The sequence below is a fragment of the Pyxicephalus adspersus genome, chromosome 1 (genome assembly GCF_032062135.1).
Source record: "Pyxicephalus adspersus chromosome 1, UCB_Pads_2.0, whole genome shotgun sequence".
NCBI classification, from domain to species: Eukaryota; Metazoa; Chordata; class Amphibia; order Anura; family Pyxicephalidae; genus Pyxicephalus; species Pyxicephalus adspersus.
The window spans coordinates 138417069-138437797 of record NC_092858.1 but is presented as its reverse complement, the minus strand read 5'-3'; the positions used below and the strand labels follow the sequence as shown (position 1 = coordinate 138437797).

The window sequence follows — 20729 nt, the reverse complement described above, 5'->3', positions numbered from 1 at the left end:
ACTGGTGTAAGCTTACCTTAGGACTGACTCCAAAATAAAGCACATTACTAACCTAAATTGTGGAAAATTGTTTTGTGAACGGGTTTTAGGAGTAATACCGATGGCCAATGTGGACACTGCTTTCCATGTATTTGGTAACTTAGCGGGGAAATGGACTGCTAATATATATACCTAGTATTTGTTAGGGGTGTTACTTCCCTTTGCAACCTGTTAGATGGCCCCGGATGTTGTATGTAACATCCACTTGACCTGCAGTAGTTTCCTAACGTAACAAACACTGGGAAAACACTTGGTTTTGTTGAACCTTGTCTAAATCTTGTGGCTTAAAGGCAAAAAAATCAGAAGTAATATACACTTCCATGTCTGATGTCAGGCTTTGTGAGCTGTTAGGGTATTTCTGAAGTAGAAGAAAAATGTATCATATAAACCTTTTTTTTTCTGTCTGTGCTTCTCGGGATATTTGCCTTTATTTGTTGTTCTAGAGACCTGATGATGGAGGAGATCTCTGAATAAAGGGATTCTCATTATAGACAGTCCAACAGGTCCAACCTGTTCTACCAATTGTAGAATAAACTTTCTGTCACAGAAAACAATGAAGTGTATACTAAGAATATAATAAAAATATAACAGGTTTCTGACCCTTCCTTACTCCCTTCCAAAACATTCCCTTCTGTAGTTTATCTGCTGTGAACTTTAGGCATAAATTTCTTCTCAGTACCTCCAGCCATTGAAATCAATACATTCACGGCTTGTTAGGAATATGTAATTACTTGACGATCCATAGTCTGGCCGCATGTTCACTTTAAAGGTGGACAGCATTTTAAGACAAAGTAGAGTTGTCCTGCTTACCCCTGAGACTTGACTCTGGCCTCTAGAAACCTTGGAGAAACATTGGAGCCGTAGTGGCTGAATCTTGGTAAATATTCATTAGTGGAGTATGAATGTAGGGGTTAGTTTAGCTCAGACCCAATCTAATAAAAACACATTTTGTCTGTTCCTTGAGTGTGTACTTCTCTAGTGGTATTGATATTTTAGAATTCAGAATTATGAGTCTGTAAGCAGATCCTAAAAAAATTGGAAACTCTTCATAACCTAATAATATGTTGATGTGCTTTAAACTATTTTACTTGGCTGCCCAGGTGTAGGTTACAAACTTTTTTAGGATTTTTTTTTTTGTAGTTATAGTGCTGTATGTTGCTATCGATTTTGGGTTAGGCAATTATACTAAAGTTGTAATGGAAACAGCATTTTATTAGACTTATGTTGTGGTAGTGCTCTTGTATGACAATACAAGTACAACACATTCACACAATTATCTCTGTCTTTGTTTTCTTATAGACCTGTGTAAAAGAGTCAGATGGTAGTGATATGGATGACCTGTACTCTGATAAAAGCGAGGACCGACTTTCAGAGGCCAGCTGGGAGCCAGTGGATAAGAAAGAAACTGAGGTAACAAACTATTTAAGAGCCTTTTTCTCAACAGATTTATTAGTTCTAGAACTTATGTAGATCATAAACAAAATTATATGTTTTTATAACTTAATATTACGATGTTAGAAACGGATTTTCCTGATGTACAGGTGGTCACCAAGGTAAGGACATCCGACATATGGACAACACCTAGATACGAAGGGGGCTTTCCTGCTCGCTCGTGTGCAGGATGGAGGCTTGGTGGGGGGAGGGGGCGATTTGCATGACTTGCAGAAAAAATCTTTTGCTAAACACAGCTGAGTTTGTGGGTGATCTTAGGGGGTGAGCTCTTTCTGCAGCCTCTTAACAAAACACTTAAATGGCCAAGACCAACTTTTAAGTTGTTTATTTTTGCTTATCAAAGCAGCTCACTCCAGAAGTTAATGAAAGTCTAGGCCAGGGGTCAGCAACCTTTATCAAAAGAGCCATTTTGCCTCCTCTTCCACTAAAGAAAAATAGTCTGGAGCCGCAAAACATAACACAGTTTATAAACTTTTAAAAGTTTTAATATTTTTTTAATTTTACCTGTTACAACAAGTGTGCATGTGTAGGCCTACTTTGAAATAAATTAAACACTGAACTATGCCCCTAGAAGCCTCCAGCTTCTAACGTATCATCCTGTTACATAGCTGAAGGCTTCTAACGTAACAGGGTAGATTTTTTTGATGGGCAGAGTTCTTTATTTTCTGACGATGCCTTAGCGATTCAATTGTAGGTGGTGTTAGCCAAAAGTGTTCCCCACTTGCAGCTTTAATTTTGTTCACCTGTACCCCCCCAATCTTGAGTAATTGGGGTTCAGGTGCTAGAAGCCTCCAGCAATGTGTAACAGGGTAGATTTTTTTGATGGGCAGAGTTCTTTATTTTCTGACGATGCCTTAGCGATTCAATTGTAGGTGGTGTTAGCCATAAGTGTCCCCCACTTGCACCTCTATTTTGGTCACCTGTACCGCCTCCCCCCGTTCCAGAGAAATTGGGGTTCAGATGCTAGATGCTTCCAGCAATGTGTAACAGGGTAGATTTTTTTGATAGGCAGAGTTTTTATGAATTTTTAGGAGGTGTTAGCCACAGGTGTCCCGTACTTGCACCTCAAGTTTTTTTCACCTGTACCCCCATTTCCAGATAAATGGGGGTTTAGGTGCTAGAAGCCTCCAACAATGTGTAACAGGGTAGGGGTTTTTTGATAGGTTGAGTTTTTAGGAGGTGTTAGCCACAGGTGTCCCCCACTTGCACCTCTAATTTTGTTCACCTGTACCCCCTTCCTGTTCCAGAGAAATTGGGGTTCAGGTGCCTCCAGCAATGTGTAACGGTAGATTTTTTTGATGGGCAGAGTTCTTTATGTTCTGATGATAGCCTAACAATTAAATTTTAGGGGGTGTTAGTCACAGGTGTCCCCCACTTGCACCTACATTTTTGGTTTTGTACATCTCTGTACATCTTTGTTTAATTTTGGCATACAGAAATAACATCTTTTAAACCCCCCTGGCGGTCTAATTATGTCTGTATTTTTATGTCAAAAGTGGTACATTTTTTTTGCGTAAAAATTTGTTGTTTAATATTTTAGACCTGTAATTCCTAGGAATAACTCCCGGGTATGATAAAGTTTGAAACACAAATCATAAATTATAAAATATTAAATATAGATAATTTTATAAATTAAAATAAACTTCATTAAAAAATAAATTTTTTACATTTGTCCAAACAAGGGTACAAGAATAGAATAAACTTTTGGATTTATTTTTTAAAACTTACAATGTACTCTTAAATTGCTTTTAAATTTCCCACCAAGCCATGCCTCCCCGGCATACCAACAATTCACGCATCACATCGATCAAGCCAAAGATGTGATGCAGAAGCCGGGTGGGGATCGCTAAAGTCGCCGCTGGATCGAGGGAAGCAGGTAAGTTTTTTTTTTTTTTTTTTTTTTTTTACCCCAAGTCAGGCTCGGGGTTACCGCTTTTGGTATATAAAATTCACCCCGAGCCACACTCGGGAATACTGCCAAGGGGGTTATTGTAATATTTAGTTTTGCATAGTTATTTCCAGTGCTATTAAGTTTGCTGTTTTCTCTCCATAAAGGTCACAAGATGGGTTCCCGATCACATGGCTTCACATTGTTTCAACTGTGACTGTGAATTTTGGTTGGCTAAACGAAGACATCACTGCAGGTAGAATATTTATTTGATTTATCTGATGTATAGGAATTCTGGTCAGTGTTGCCCTGCGTGGTTTATACATAGAATGCCTTACTCTTTATTCCTTCAGAATAATCTGTGTCCTTTTTTAAAAAAGTATGTTACAGCTACATGCTATTCCGGCCTTTGTGAAGTGTAACCTATTGAGGATCACCTTGGACCTTGTGTTTTTGGCTGTGGGCATTCAGGGTTACAAGCATCATTGAACTGATAAAGCTCTAGGATTAAATTCTCCTGTCTTCTTGCTAGAGAACATTAACATCTATGTACTTACATTGTAGAGTGCATCTTTATGGCCCTATGTGTGTTAGTGCAGTAGTCCTCAACCTTTTACAGGTTGTGGAACACTATATGCAAGGACTCCAGACCCCCAGAGTGATGTCATAATGCCAGCACCCGCCCACTCTCCCATCGCAGGTCTGAGCCTAGGATAAGAGAGTGGGCGGGTTGTTTTCAGAGACACAACCGGCCCACTGCCCTGAGCCTGCGTGCCTCCGAGAGACGTGATCCGCGGCTCTGGCCAGTGTGCCCCCCCCAAGCGGGGTCCTTCTTCTGATTCCGCTGGTGGGTGCACCAGATGGTGGGTCCTTGGGGACCTCTGTGTTAGTGTACATATATTATTATTAAACAGGGTTTATAAGGCGCCAACATATTTTTAATAAACAGTTTATATAGCGCCAATTTATTATGCAGTGCTGTACATTAAATAGGGATTGCAAATGACAGACAGATACAGGCCGTGACACAGGAGGAGGAGAGGTCCCTGTCCCGAAGAGCTTACAATCTAATAGGTGGCGGAAGTATCACACAATAGGAGGGGAGACATGTTTTTTACTTTTTATTTCACCACTAGGCTTGCGATGGCAAGGTGACCAAAAAGGTCCTGCTAGTACAGGGGTGGGCAAGTTTTTTTTAGTCGGGCCACAATCTGAAAAAAAATTTGCAAGAGGGTCCAGGTCGATGGTTGAGTGAGCGGGGTTATGCCATCATATATCATTGCAGATCTGAGCCCGCGATAGGAGAGTAAGCAGGTTGTGTGCAGGGACACAGCCCGACCACTCTCCCATCGCAGGCTCAGATCCAGAGGCATGATCCGTGGCTCTGGCCGGTGTGCCCCCATGGCGGGGTCCTTTTCCCGTTCCTGTTCAGGGTGGCACTGGCCAGAGCCCCGGAACACCCAAAGGAGAAACATCCCTATTGTTCCGTATTCGGCCCGCAGGCCGTAGTTTGCCCATGCCTGTGCTAGTAGGTATTGCAAAGATTCTCCAGCACGACCTTCCTTGGTAAACAAAATTCTGTATGGAAGTTCAGCACCCCTGGCCAAATTCCATGTTGTGTTAACATAGCCTGTGCAAGTAACAAGAATAAACATGATTTGTTTCTGCTCATTTTATTACACAAATTGTATATTGATTAATCTGTTGCACTAGAAAAAATAAACGCTGAAATAGGGCATGTGCACAACTTCGGGCATTCTGTGTGTTGGTACATGGTAACACATTCTTTTCCTCCAAATATTTCTTGCAGCCAGCCAAAAGCTTTTCTGTTTTTGCTTTAGGATTTTCCAACTTTCTTTGCAAATGCTTTTGGTTCTGAAATATCTTTACTTTGTCCTGTATTTGCTGCTGTTTCATACCTACCCACAGATTACAGTTCCACTCTAATGGTTACTTGTTTATTTTATTGACATGCTGTCTTAAATAAAATTCATTTTTCTCTTGAAAAACATACATGGGAGTTGTCTATATCCCTGTTCTTCCATATATAGTCGTGTCACTTAGCTAGTTTTTTTGTTACAGTTACAGAATACAAATTTGCCACCCACCCCTACAGTATGTGATTGGTCAGTGAAAGAGCAGCAACACATTGTTGAGCTCATTCCTTGGCTCCCTCTATAAGCATGCTTCTTGTCAGAATTTTTGCATGCAGCACAGCCTATTTGCTCCTAGTTCTGCCCCTTCTGCTACTTTAATTCTGCAGTACAGAGTATTATACGAAGCTGATACCAAGTCAAATTCAGGTACGCGTTGTTTGGTTCCAGAATGATTCTCAGTTATTTATGTGTTGTGTTGCCTTTGTTTGGGTATTACATTTTGGTTATGGCTTCCTTTTGATTACACCTCAGTGCAGATCAGATATTTGTTAGCAGTGCAGCACAGTAAACCAGTGCTACCTAAACCTTCCTGCAAGCTTCTTTAGCATGTGAGATTGGGTTGCAAACTAGGTCAGTCCACATCAGTAGAATTCTTTCTCTGGACTGAAGAGAAGTTCCTGACTATTGAATGGAGAAGTTCAAAACATTGTTGAATCGATAAAGCTCTAGGTTTACCCTCTTCCTAGGGAACACTCACATCCATGTGCACACATTGTATTGTGTTTCTTGTGACTCTGTTTGTGTACATTCATTTTCATTACTATTCCAACTTTAATAGTTTCTCAATGTGTGTCTATGTAATAGCAAATTGCAGGCAACCCTTTATTTCCATTGCAATAAAGGTGTCTATAGGTGTCATGCATTAGAACCATTTGCTTTAACTTTAATGGATATGTTTGACTTCAACTCGCTTTAAAGAAGTAGTAGTTAACCTCCCTAGTGGTTTAATTCCTTGCAAATTTCCTTGCAAAAAGCGGTACAATTTTTTGCACAGAAATGTATTTTTCATTGTAGGCTATAATTCTTAGGCATAACTCAACAAAATTTAAAAAGTTTAATACATTTAATAATAAACTTTAAATACCAAAACACAAAAATCTGTTGGAAAAAAAAATATTTTAACAAGTAATGTAAGTGTTCAGTAGCATATATATTTTTTTATATTTATAATATATGAATATTTCTTTGTATTGGATTCAATACAGCTATTTTGTATTAATTCTATTGCTTGGGGTGGATTTTACCTGCTATTTGCAGGTAAAATCCACCCCAAGTCACACTCGGGAATACTGCTAGGGGTGTTAAAGAAAACCTTTAATCTTGACTCCTAAATCTTGGAGTTCCTCTTACTTTATTTTTCTGTAACAGTGGTCACCAGGACAAATAGAGGGGTGAATCTTCCCAGCGGTGACCCAAGTAAAAAATAAACAGAGGGTCTAACGCTGTCCTACTCTATTCAAAACAAAAAAAAAATCTTTTTTTCCCTAAATCAAAGTAAATGTAAGTTACCTGAACTTGTCCTGTTACCAGGCTCTTGCATCACATTATAACAGGACAGCACAAGAAGCCACCTTTTACTGTCCAGTAATGGGCTGGATTGGGTCCAAAATAACATGGACTAAGAAGTTGGTTTGATAATGCTGGACTAGGCCACTTAACCAGACTAAAGACATCAAGAACAAAAATTACTCCAAGACAGGGGTGTCAAACTCTGGCCCGGGGGCCAAATCTGTCCCGCAACATCCTTTTTTTGGCCCCCAAAGGAATCCTAAATATGAATTGCAGCTATCCCACTGCCGCAATGAAATAGCGGTGCTACTACAATTCCCGGCATTACGTCTATAGACCAGCGGCCTCTCTGTCAATGCGTGGCCCCACATTGGACTGTTTTATAGACGCAGGGAATTGTAGTAGCGGTGCTATTTCAGTGAAGAGGGAGTTCCAGCCAATCATAACATGAGGCCCCGCATTGGACTGTTTTCTTGACGTAGGGAATTGCAGTAGCAGTACTATTTTACTTTCAAGTTTGACCCGCGGCTGTCTAAGTTTTCAATTTTGGCCCACTGTGTATTTAGGTTTGACACCCCTGCTCTAAGGGAACTCTCTGGATTAATGTTGAATATTACCTTATGGCTATGTACACACTTCAGATGATTTCCATCTGACAGTTGCCCCAGGGCTAATATCAGGTGAGAATCTGGCGTGCGTGCAGAGCTCATCGTTCATGGATCCGTCCTGGCAGATCCACAAATATTGAAATATTGAGCGGATCCACAAATAATGAACGATCATAATGGAAGTGAAGGGGGAGAGAGCCGCTCTGTCGTTCTCCCCTCTCCCCTCTTCATAAAGCAGAGCAGCGCTGTATGTATGTACAGCGCTCATTTAGTCTTTTGTCGTTGGAAAGGATTGTGAAAGATCCTTTCTAACAACAATTAAAGTTACCAGTCTTTTGAAACAAAGATTCACACTGGATTACTGCACAGATTTAGAAGAAATACATATAACTTTCCAAGATGTAAATAGGAACACACATCCCTCTTGTACTTCAAAAATATATCCTTGTCCTGAAGCTAGGCCTTACAGAACATTTGGCTGTAATAGTTAAAGGGTTGTAAATACAGCTTACCAAATCAGAAGAAAGATTAAGCACATCAGACGAGGGAAGGGAGGGGATAGTGATGTATTTACATTCTGTAAAGTTATGGCAGCTTTTCTCAGAGAAACACAGATCAGGCTGTACATAGCTACAAAACAAAGAACCAGGATCTATGCTTTAATAGTATTCAGGCCTTATTTCCAATACAATATTGATTTGAATATCTTGTATATCTTGTATATCTTGGATTGATAATAATATTTTCTAATTCTTTATAATTTTTCCTTCTAGGAATTGTGGAAATGTTTTCTGCGCTGGCTGCTGTCATTTGAAGCTCCCCATTCCTGACCAACAGCTCTATGACCCAGTCTTGGTTTGTAATACCTGCTATGACCACATCCAAGTTACACGTGCTAGGGAGCTAATGTCCCAGCAGCTGAAGAAGCCCTTAGCTGCAGCATCAAGCTGAGTGCCAACTGAAAAAACAATCTGGCTTCAAGCTTTTAGTTCTTTGCAGCCAAGATGAAGTTTTGAGGGGATGGCGTGACTACTAATATACGGTTGCATGCCGGTGAATACATACTTCGGTAGTAAGCACTACACCGGCTTACCTTAGCATTATATTTCTGCACCTTGGCAGGTTTGTTCCCAACACAAAAGTGTAGGATTTGTGAAGGACAGCTCGGGTTTTAGATTTTGGTTTCAGATTTCTCTTGCTGTAGCTAGGATTAAGCTCCTTTTGTTGAAGGTTTAAAAAGGAAAGTGGTCAGACAATCGGGTGGGCTAACAAGAGCCAAGACTGAAGAAAGGTGACAAGAATTCAAGCTGCATTGTCCACGTTAAAGGGGTTTACCTTTTCTTTTCTTTTTTGTGTTTAAGTGAGATCTGGTTTTGGTGGTCCCATCCATATGTTGATTTTGTCCTAAATCTGTCTCCTGATCGGGCCGTGTCTCCTGCTGCTTTTGATCACGTATTCATGGATAAATCTGGTTAAAATGTTTTTGCATTTGATATGCAGGATTTACATGTAAATAAAAGTGTAACAGGTAGCTACAAAACTGTGAATATTAGCCCTTATATTGCTTAGAAGAGCTTGCTGCTAAATGTAGTGGGTCCCTTTTTATGCAAAGGGTTTGTGTTTAAGTCTTTTCTCCACTTATTTGTTTCAAGCTTTGAGGCTTTAAATTCACCCCCTACTCCTTATTCTCCATTTCTGTGTTTGTAAACGTTTTATGTTTTGTCTTTGTCTCCTATTTGTCTATACTTTGGGTTGAATCCTTAAAAACTTGATTCCTGATTGGTTAACAACTGTCCGATTGAACTTTTAAGTCTTGGCTGTTCCTGTGTTTCTGTCGAGGGGCTTCATAATAAATGCTGCTATTTGAATTTTTGTGCACTTAACCAATGTAACCCAGAGAAGGGACGATATGTTGATACCAAAAGGTTTTTGTGATGCTAGGTTAATTGACTTTTTTTGTTTTACTCTTGATCTGTAAAGTGCCACTTTGCTACACAAACAATTAGCCATGATGTGTCATTTATTGCTTGAGCATTTTTGTAAATACATAACTGTCACTGACTTTCCAGTCTGAAAGGTCGATACCACACTGCAGTCAGAAGGTTGTTTTTGATCCAAGCCTGAACCTGCTCTCTGCTGGGGAGGAAGCCCGGGCGAAGATGCAACGCTTGGTTGCGGTTTGAAATCTTTGTAAAGAAAGTAGTCTAGGTGAACACTATATGCCGTCTTCTTACAGTGACTCTGGATTGAGAGGTATTTCCAGAGCCAACTCGGTTAAAATATGTCTATGCAGCACCTATTTTACCCATCTGCTTTACAATCTTGGTACATTATGGTTCAGTGTAGTAGAATGTTTGTTAGAAAATATCTTCTCACCTGAAATGCATGGCTGCTTCCTGGGAGGAGAGAGGTGAATGTTGGCAGTGTTCTCTATTGATAGAGGCAAGCTGGTTTTATTATGGCTTCATTTATTTACATGTCTAGATGACATCACCGCCTGTGTTCAGAATGATTGTTGGGGATTACAATTCCTATACAGGCTATTCATTAGGTAAATAGATAAAAAGAAAATAGAATGTTCATTATAGTGTATATAGTACACATGGGAACATTTTGTTCAAACAATGAGCCTGTCCTTTCCTGAAGGTTTGACCAGAGTTAGATACTTCCACTTCTCAGTTTGTTGACAAAGTCTAATCTGAAGGTACTATAAAGCCAGGCACCAGTGAGATTATCTACTGATGGAAGCATCCATTCCATGCCTCTCAGGCTGTACACTAGTTGCAGAGCAGTGGTTTAAATGAACAGAAACTAGAACTAGTATATGACACAATACAAGGAATAAAAACTTCCATAAGAACCTAATTACGTAATTGCTTTGCTATGTTACAAAGGACCAACAATAACATATAAAGTTTCTCTATATTACAGAGCTGTTTGTAACATTTACATACATATGTTTTTGGTAGTAGTAATCAGGCTACACTCATCTCATGACACAGGACTAATGTTTGTTCAAACTATACAATGAAAATTTTAAAGCTGGGTGAAACATCCAGTTCCATATAGACATCAGGACTTTTATATCCGTGACTGTATTGTATGTTGGAGTGTTGATAACAGCTGCTTTATAGAGAATAATGCGAGTCAACATTTCAACATCTTAAATGAATTGGCCAAATAAGAGTTTATTTTGGTTACTGCACTTGGCACATGATTCTTTTCCTTAATAAATAAAGGTATTAATTGTTTATTAGGTTTGCCTATATGTAGATTATGTAGATAAGGGGAATCATCAGATTCGTGGCTAACAAGATATTAGATTTTTTTTTTCCTTACAAAGAAGAGCTACCACATACCAAGAGGGGGGAGTCGCTGGATCAGTGTAGAAAGAACACAATTTGGATAGACTTAGTTTAGGAATATTAGTAAACAAAAATTGCTCATCTTTTCACATGCTGCAAAAAAAAGCGCATTCTTCTAAAGTGAGAGGGTTTGAACCTCTGATGTTTTTTTTTCTTTTTTTTTTGCCACCAAAAAAAAAAGTTGGACTTTTGCTTTAAGAAGAAAATCTATTTCTGTTGAAAAAGAAAACTAATCAAAGCTTCCAACAATCTATTTAAATATACAAGTATTGAATAAAATATTTCAGTCCTTGCTGCCTCTAATCAATAGCACGAGCCACATTCCCTTCCCAGGAGGATATTTTATTGTGATGTGGAAATATTCCATACTTGTGTGTTCTGTGGAAAAACTGCATTATGTATGTTACCCTCGTTCCCTGAAGTGTTTGGGAAGGGGATTGTTCCAACAGGGTCGCTCCATAGATCAAGCTATTTGAATTTATGGGTCAAGAAAAAATATGTTGTCAAAATACATCTCTGTAAAATATTATGTGTACAACATGAAATGTGCTGTGAAGGTGAAACACTTCAAAATAAAGATAGATAAACCAGTTGTCTGCTGTCATTTTTATTCCATTTAAACTGTGTGTTGTGGGGAAAAAAGTTTTGTCATGTGTGAAATGTAAAATCTGGCCAGTGTTGAATGTCACCACTTTAGCTAATTGTTCCTGCTCCTGAAGTGGAAATAAACAGAGAAGAATTAAATTACCTAGAAAGAAAAGATCACATTCTACCTGGAAGCAAAGTATCACTTTTATAACATATCTTGTATACATATCATGTATCTGAGCCAAGTGTAACAAACCATGTGCTGTTTGCCCAAAGCTTTATAAACTCATTACTCGCTGCATTGAGCTGATGAAATGCACATTTTCATACAAAGAGGTAATGTGGGGAACCTGAAGATTGAAATCTAACACTGTAGTAAAAACAAAAACCTTTTATAGGTCCTTTTTTTAAAAAGAAAAACAGCACCCTATCAACTTTTGCTGAGTTTTCAGGTCTACAAGTAAATGCCAAATCTAAAGCAGTAAATGTCAGTCTACCAACTCAAGTAGTAAATGCACTACAGCCACACTACACTTTCCAATAGCTGTCTGCTATTCTGTACCTGGGGGTTAGTATAACCCCAAGGGTCACTTCACTGTCAGGCTAATTACCCTCCCCAGCAGAATTGCTTACTAAATGGCGTAATTTTCAAATCTGGATAAGTAGGATTCATCAAAATGACATACCTCCCCAAACTATTCTATTTTTTTTCCACGCCCTTCTTATTCCAGTCTGCACTCATGTCCTCCAACTTAAGCAGAGGGTTCCTTATCCCCCCAAGGGCTTTGAGGGTCTATCAGTTCCTAACCTTCAGAAGCATTTTGTAGCAGCGCAAATAGCTGCTTTGCACCAGGATACTGAACTGCTGAATACCCCTCAATATCAATTTGATTTAGACCACTGCATCCAAACTTTCTTTTGATCGAGGACCCTACCTTATCTCATTCCTTTGGTCTATGGGACAGAGTCAGCTGGATTGACTTCCTCAAATCTACCTCTGATTGGGATTTTGGAATGCCCATTGCTCATACCAGCACTTGGAAATCCTTTGGTTTTTCGCTGTTGGGCTGAGAGACCCATGCAATGGAGAACGCATATAAATCGCTGCTTTGCTGGTACATGACTCCAGCGAGAATTTGGGGTTCCCCAAAATGTTTTCGGGGAGGGGATGCAGTGCCTAGGGCACCTTTCTTTACATCTATAGTGGATGTGTCCAGTAGTAAAGCACTTCTGAATTAGGGTATACAAACACCTGGGATGATACTGCAGGTTCCACTATGAAAGAACCAGTGGGAAGCCCTACTACATAGGCCTGTTCCCTCTCTACGTAGACACTCCCATAAGTTGGTATCCTTTGTCTTTATTGCAAACGATAGGAACCTGGAAGAACCCTCATTTAGTTTTTTAACGGTAGTCAACAGAGTAACTCATACCATGCTTCAAGAGATACCGACTAGTAGCCATACTAATGAATTCCTTTATATATTTATGTTACGCTGTTCAATTCCATCTATTCGTGTAATTCAGGCCATACTACCTCTATATTTATATTGGAAGTCTTGTAACGTATGCTTTAGATTCCAGCTCAAATACACCCCAGAGTGCTTCTCACCATCTACCATCTGTGACAGCACAGACGCAAACCTAAACTTACAACCTATAGATCCTCCTCCAAGATACTGAGATAATATAGGAGCTGCCGCTGCTGAACTCATTCTAAGGATTGCTGATCGGCTGGGTATAAGGCTAATCTTTTGATACCAGTAGTGTCAGTCCTACACCTGCAACAAGCATTCAGCTAACTGGGTTTAAGTTGTGTGGGTATATTATTTGCATATTATTTTGGGTAGGTGATTCAAGAGGGATTAAATCAGAACTAAACCCATAGTAATCGCCTTTCCTCATTCCATCACAGGGAGTTTTCATTTTTCTTATTCTTTATTTCCCAAAGACTATCTTCAGCCATCTTGATTGGCTATGCTGCAATGGGTAAGCTCATGCAATCCCAGCATGCACAAGGGAAGCAGATATTGCCATGTTTCCCTGGTAACTAATGCTGAGACTACATGCGCAGCTCAGCAAAATTAGACTAGACAATCAGGCAGGTAGAATATGTTATTGCATAGGAAACATTGTCTGTCCTTTTCTGCCTGAATGGCAAAAACTCAAAGTGTGTTTTTAGTTCCATTTTAAAGGCAGAGGATTGTTACACCGACCGGGAAAGCAGTGTTTTTTTTTTTTTTTTCTTTTCTTAGACCCAAGTCAGAAATGTCAGCTTCCATGATCTCTTAGTTTAGGGGACTTTCCCAGTTTGTGCTGAAAATACTTACCTACCATCTAGGTAGGGTGCTGCTAATGCTATGCAGACATGGGTTAAATAATGCCATATTTACTTTTGCTACCTCTGTCAAGGGAACCTGGCAATATCCCCTAGTTAGATGGTGGTCACATATCTGACCAAGCCCAGTCTCTTCACTGTTCATCAACCTAGGGGGCATTGATTTTTGCAAAATCTCGAAGAGCCATTTGGCTTGGTTACCAAGAGTATAGGACAGGGGTTGTCAATATACAAGCTATATGGGCCTCAAATGTGGCCCTAACCAGGACTGTACATAATAATTTATACATGTAACTCTACAAAGAACTGTCATGGACTAAAATTTTACAAGAGAAAAGATAAAGCCTGTTTTACAAGAGTAGTTGGGGACTGATTTGGGGATTTCCTTTGCTTTCTGTCTAAAGAAGGATTTTACCATGAGAACAAAATCTCTCCAATCAAGTAATGTAAAGCTGTAAAAAATGGTTACACTTGTACACTTAGGCAGTTCTGCACAGATAAGACTTTTCTATTGGGATAAAGAACTTCATAAATATAGAAATCATGTAGTTGTGCATAGGAATTGAAGAATAGGAAGTGAACAGAAAAATGTTAGTGTGTTACAAAAGATAATATGAAATTTTATTTAGTTGTTTAAAGATAATGTGTCACTTTTGCTATTGTGAATAGAAAGGTAGAGTGGTATATTGGAGGTTCCCCAAAGTTTAAATTTATGCTATAACAAATGCCAGCAACAGTTTAAGTAAATCTCTATAGAACATGGGAGAGAAACAAAAAGGTTTTTGTTTTCGGCATATGCAGAAAATGTACTTAGTGAGAAAGCAGTACAAGCAAGATATTCATACAAATAGATGTGGTTGTGCCAAAATGGCACTAGACAAAGTATTGCTAATGTACCCAGTATTAAGCACATTGTATATAACACGGGTGTCAAGCTCAAATCACATAAGGAGCCGAAATAGAAATCACAGGCTAAGTTGCGGGTCAAACGTTTTATTAAGCTATATAGTCATAGTAGAAGTATAGATCCCACCATATCACATGCAATCCTTGTGCATTAATCATGTTTTGAAAATACCAAGTGCCAATCAAAACAGAAAATTGGGCAAGATTGTCCTGTTCCAGTTGGTACTTCCATAAGAGAAGTTTGCGCTGGAATGCTGTGATCTTATCAGACATCTTTGTGATGACTTGTTTGTATTCCTGCAACCTTTTATTCAGTTGGGCGAGATGCTCAGTTAAATCACACATCATAGCAAGATCAAAAAGCCAGGTTGTGGATCTGACAGTTCAGGAAAGGGCTTTTCTTTTATTTTGCATGAAATGAGCGATTTGTTCCCTGAGTTCAAAAAAATCGTTTGAGAACTATGCTCCTGGTCAGCCACCTTACTTCTGTGTGGTATGGCACGTCTCCATGCTCTGCACCTGATAGGATTAGTAGTCAGGGTTGGTCCCTCTAGTCTCACAGTCTGAATCTTTTCACCATTTGACCATAACTTCTCCTAAATAGTAATATATATTGTTCTGTATGTTCTCCCTGCTGTAACATGTTATGGAATTATAGCAATAAATTGATACAAATAATAATTTTGTTAAGGGACACTTTCTTGGAACACCCCTAAAGAAAAAGGTTGGGAGAGAGGAACACTGGAAAATGACAGGTAATGACTACATTTTTTATTATTACAAGATTAAACAATGACAACATCATAATAAATAAACTACATTTACTTTTCTAGACTGTCCGATGGCTGTGAGGTTGCAGTTTATGAATTCTGCAAACTGCAATATGATTGGCGCACTTTTGGATGTACTGCTGCAAAAAAATGTAATTACTTTGAGTGAAAATGAATTTATCACCGAATCAACTGCAGTCACAAAAGAAAGGGCTCGGAATCTGATTGAAATGATTATAAAGAAAGGAGATGTTGCATCAGCAGTTTTTTTGGACGCACTTGCTATTCAGGATTCTACCATATGTCAAAAACAATTTTCTAATGAAATTTTTTTATGTTTCAATCACCATTAATAATATGTTCTGCAACCAAATACAGTCACTTTGGATTTTGTAAAGAATACAGTCAACAAGATACAAAATATATTATGAGCATGCGGATCTTGAAGCAGATTTGCTCTGTGAAACACGTCATCATCCATCCTCACAAATGTCATTCTTTTCACATTCTGATCTATATGTTCTGTAACAAAATGTACTGCACCTAATGGGCCTGATTTATTAAAGCTCTCCAAGGCTGGAAAGGATACACTTTCATCAGTAAAGCTGGGTGATCCAGCAAACCTGCAATTGGCTTCTCAAAAGTAATTTGCTATTTGTTATTAAATGTTTTCAATCCTGGGACAGATCTTTCAAAGGTTTGCTGGATCACCCAGGTCCACTGATGAAAGTGTATCCTCTCCAGCCTTGGAGTGCTTTAAGAAATCAGGCCCATTGTGTGGTGGAAGCAGTCTTTTCAGGCTTGTAAACGCTTGCCTTGCTTTTAATATATGTGAAACAATACTGGTCATATAGGTATAACAATACTAGTCCAGAAATTAAAAACTTTTTTGTATGTCTAAATGAGGTTCTTTTAGAAATTGGGAAAAAGTGTAATTTTAACAGATATATGGTGTAGGTTCTGAAAAAGCCCCAGTTTTCTGGGTACCTTAAGACTTTCTATTGTATTTTTCGGGGTATTTACCACACCTCTCATTATCCCTATCCTCTGGCACCTTTTCCCTCAGACTGAGTTGCTGGATCACCTAAAGTATCCTTTTTTTTTGTTATAGAGGAGAAAGGTGTTCTGTAGTCCTAACAGAATTCCTGTACTAGCTTGATGTTCTTCCAGAAATTAAGTGACTAAAAGCATTATCAAACCAACTAAGGAAGTACGTTACTGCCAGCGTAAAGTAAAAATCAATGGAAAAAAAAGGCCTAAAATTGATGCAGTCACCACATGAAAACACTGATGAGCTACGTAACATAAAAACTTTAAACTTAGGTTAGGGTGCGTAAAATTATTACATATTGTTTACATAAATTTCTTACATATTGTTTATCTCAATAAAAGCATTTAGCTTTGTACAACTACATAAACTTACAAAGCCTAATCATCAAACTGTTCCAGTAGCTGCCTATTTCCTGTAACCATTATACCCATTCTAACACCTCTGGGGTACACTGATATAATCCATTGATGGCCTGAGATGAGAAAATGAATGGGTCGGAACTATTGGAAGCTCATGCTACTATACCACCATTCAACTAATATCATATACAGGCAACAATAAAAGCATTCTGTCAATTAGTCTATAGAGTCCATGTATTTACAAAGCTTGAAAATATATAACTATACATGTTACATAGTCTATACCACTTCATATCGTGCACGGCACACTATTTTGCTTTAGATTTTGTATGTTTGCTACTTCACATTTTCCTAGTTTTAGTGGAAACCTGCCTGATATTGGGGGTAATTGTCAGGAAGTCTGCTGGTCTTAGGCTGCAGGTCCTGCCAAGTAATATCTGTACAGGGGAACTATGCTGTCGCTACTGGTTGGAGAATGAATCTGCCTGTACGCTGCGGCTGACATGTAAAATTGAGTTTTCTGTTAATAGTGTTGTCTACTTTTATACTGCCAAGGACACAATGTGCTTTATATTGTGTCCTCAGCAACATGGCAGGAGACAGCAATTTTGTCAGAAAGCCTACTAGCCGCATATGTCTGCACCATTAAGACTAGTTGGAAGACAGTGGAGGTGGGGATGGAACTAACTCTTGCTCTCGCTTCCTACATTTTACTTTTAAAATTACTATAGGGGGAAATGTCCAGGATGAAATAAATGCATTGGTGTCAGGTATACTTTAATGCATCGTTTTTTTTTTCTGCTAATAGTGTCTTCATGAATATGTTTGTATCTTTGACTTGCTGTACATTACATAATCTTAGTATTTATTGTCTCAACAGTTGCTGATTGTCAATGGGTTTTCTGTTCAGTAAGACAAGAAAAAGTCTTAGCTTTATGTCTATATTCTGTGTCCAAAATGTACTGCGAGATGATGACAGAAGAGGGAAAAATTCATCTAAACTAACAGGGCTGAAGGATGTGAGGAAGAAATGACGCATACAATTTTCCACTTCCAAGTAGGTGACTATATGAAGAAGGTAGCGGTAGTAGAAGGGTATGTAGGTGCAGTTTCACTGACAATCAGTTTCCCACAGTTTACATACCACCCTTCCTTATAATAAGCCAGCCTCACTTATATTTGACCTCTTTCAAACCTAGTAATCACCAGACAATTCCTTGCCCCCTTTTATTCATAATCTGTTTTTTATTATGCAGCTCCTTTAGCAGACCCCTGCACTATTAAAGAAATTAAAGAGTAAATTCAGACAAGAAAGGTTGGCTAATGAACCACCAATGCCATCCACCAAATGCTGTAACCGAGTTTATGAACATTCATTAACCTCCCTAGCGGTAATCCCGGTGGATTTGGTAAACTCCAGGTGGATTTTCCATGCAAGAAGCGGTAATCCTAAGTCACACTCCAGGTCTCTAAAAACATTAAACATACCCACTTACTCCCAGCAGCTCCTCAGGACATCCAGGTCTTCCTACTCCGATCTCCAGCTGGCGAATGCACAGACAATCTCTTGGTTTTCCCGATGACATCGGTGCATGCGTTGGTGCTGGAGGAGCGGCGGGAAATTCAAATAATTTTGTATTGGATTCAATACAAAATAGCTGTATTGGGTCCAATTCAAAGAAATCTTAATATTATATATATATTCATGCTACTGTACAGTTATAATACATGTTGCACAATTTTTAATTTAACAGAATTTTGTGTTTTTTTATTTGCAGTTTATTATTAAATGTATTAAATATTGGACCTATTTCGGCGAGTTATGTCTAAGAATTATAGGCCTACAATGTAAAATAAATTACCATGCAAAAAGTTGTACCGCTTGTTAAGTGGAAATACGGACAGAATTAGAACGCTAGGGGGGTTAAATTACTTATGCCAAGTTGTTTGTACTTCATTGAAGCACAAATGGTGAGTGTACCTGCTTCCTAAACCCTATTCTGTGACCCCTCTCCCTGCTTGTTCTATTATAAGTCAGACTCAAAATTTACGTCAGGCTTACATATGAATAAAGGCTGAGAAAAAAACTTTATATGAGGACTTCAACCAATCAAGATGACTGTAAGAAACCTGCAGTATTGTTTGGGAAAAACTTCCTACATTACTAGCCTAAAGGGGATCACTAGTGATCACAGATCACTATCAGATTTGTGTAGAAAACCTTAGCCTGAATAAAGAATAGAAACCCTGCATTTAGGCAGAAACGCGGCTCACTGCCTAGCATTCTTGCTTAGCAACTGGCTGCAGGTAGTACTTAATAAAAATTGCATTGTTATGCACATACACACACACATTATATAACCACACACAGTAGGGTTCATTCGTTGCAACATTGCTAAACAGTGCAACCAATTATGCTACAGACCTGTTACAAGGTTTCAAGCTGAGCCACAAATTCCTTCCTTTGCTAAAAAGTAGCACAGTGATAGAAGGAAACCTAATTCTGACAGCTTTCTAGTTATGTATCTTTTTAGAGTGAAAATTTTGTCTCATCTTCATTAATAAATTTGGGATGATTTGCTTCATATTTTAAAGTAAGTCATGTGAATTTCTAGATCTATGGATTTTTTATCACAATAATAGGGATGTCTAGGCCCAGTTCTACATGGACCAATTCTAATGGCCTCTAGAGCAATGAAAAATGAACAACAGAAACTCCGCTCTTTGAGCCTGATTTATCCTCTCCAAGGCTGGAGAAGATACACTTTCATCAGTAAAGCTGTGTGATCAGAAAACCTGGAATGGATTTCTTAAAAGTAATTTGCTATTTGGACCAGATCCATTCCAGGTTTGCTGGATCACCCATGTTTACTGAGGAAAGTGTATCCTCTCCAGCCTTTGTAGAGCTTTATGTGTAGAGCCCAGAAAAAGACCATATGAGGGTATTACACAAAAATCTTTTTAAGGGCAAGAAAAGCACCCCTTTCGTTCCCAGCAGCCCTTACGTTTACAAGATTTGACAGTCGCACACTTTGTTTTGGGCTACTGTAGGATAATCTAGAATACTTCAATATAGTTTATCACACTCTACATAGAGTTTTGAAGAAGAGAGAATATTCTTGTCCTCAACATGCTTTTTTTTGTGTCATGTGTCTGGACTCTACACAGAGAGAGGTCTGCCTGTTGTTTAACATTATCTCTTCATTGTCAATAACTTAAGTATATATCACAGCTAAACAAAAACAGCATTACATCTCTGTAATATATGCATATTTACCCATTTTTTATCATATTAATGACTCTACAGGTACAGAAAATACCAGCTGATCTACTAGGAACAAAAGTTTTTATATCCAGTTGTGAAATAATGACAGATGCCATTTTTGCGAAGAGTTGCCAGCTCTTTTTTCCCACCAATCTACAATCTACCCACCTACTCCCCCACCTCAACATACAACATAAAGTCCGAACATTTTGTAGCCCCATTATGAGAACCTAGAATGAAATAGGTCTGCCTGAGATAACATAGGATGTGAGCTTGTGTGTGTTTTATGATTAAAAGGCATTTTTTACATTTATTGAAAAAATAAAACACTTTCAATTTTATATTTAGCCAACCAAAATAATTTGTTGTTAGGGTTCACATACACCTCAATTAATGTTCTCTGCTATTTTATAGAAACTGTAGCACAACAACCATTATCTTTAGATGTTTTGAAACAATTGACATGAACACTGCCTTCTGGAAAACCATTAATAGAAGGCAAGACCATGGTTAATCATTTTAGGTGCATAACATCCCAAGTTCAGTCCTAGAGGAGAAAGGTGAGGGACCTAGGAAAGTTTAACGAAATGACACAACCTCTATTTATTTAGGGGTGGACAAGAAGTGGGTGTTTTTTCAGCTGGCCAATAGAAA

The 20729-nt window shown here is 38.6% G+C and overlaps 1 protein-coding gene across 2 annotated transcripts in view; it reads left to right on the top strand.

Annotated features, from left to right (window-relative positions):
- The window catches only part of MTMR4 (myotubularin related protein 4), a 55538-nt gene extending 44148 nt beyond the window's left edge, over positions 1–11390 (top strand). For both annotated transcript variants that reach the window (XM_072428591.1, XM_072428581.1), the window contains 3 exons: positions 1339–1449; positions 3547–3635; positions 8207–11390. In XM_072428591.1, the coding sequence (XP_072284692.1) occupies positions 1339–1449; positions 3547–3635; positions 8207–8384 (378 nt within the window). In that variant the 3' untranslated portion in view covers positions 8385–11390. The remainder of the gene's footprint in view (positions 1–1338; positions 1450–3546; positions 3636–8206) is intronic.
- Positions 11391–20729: the final 9339 nt, after the last annotated feature.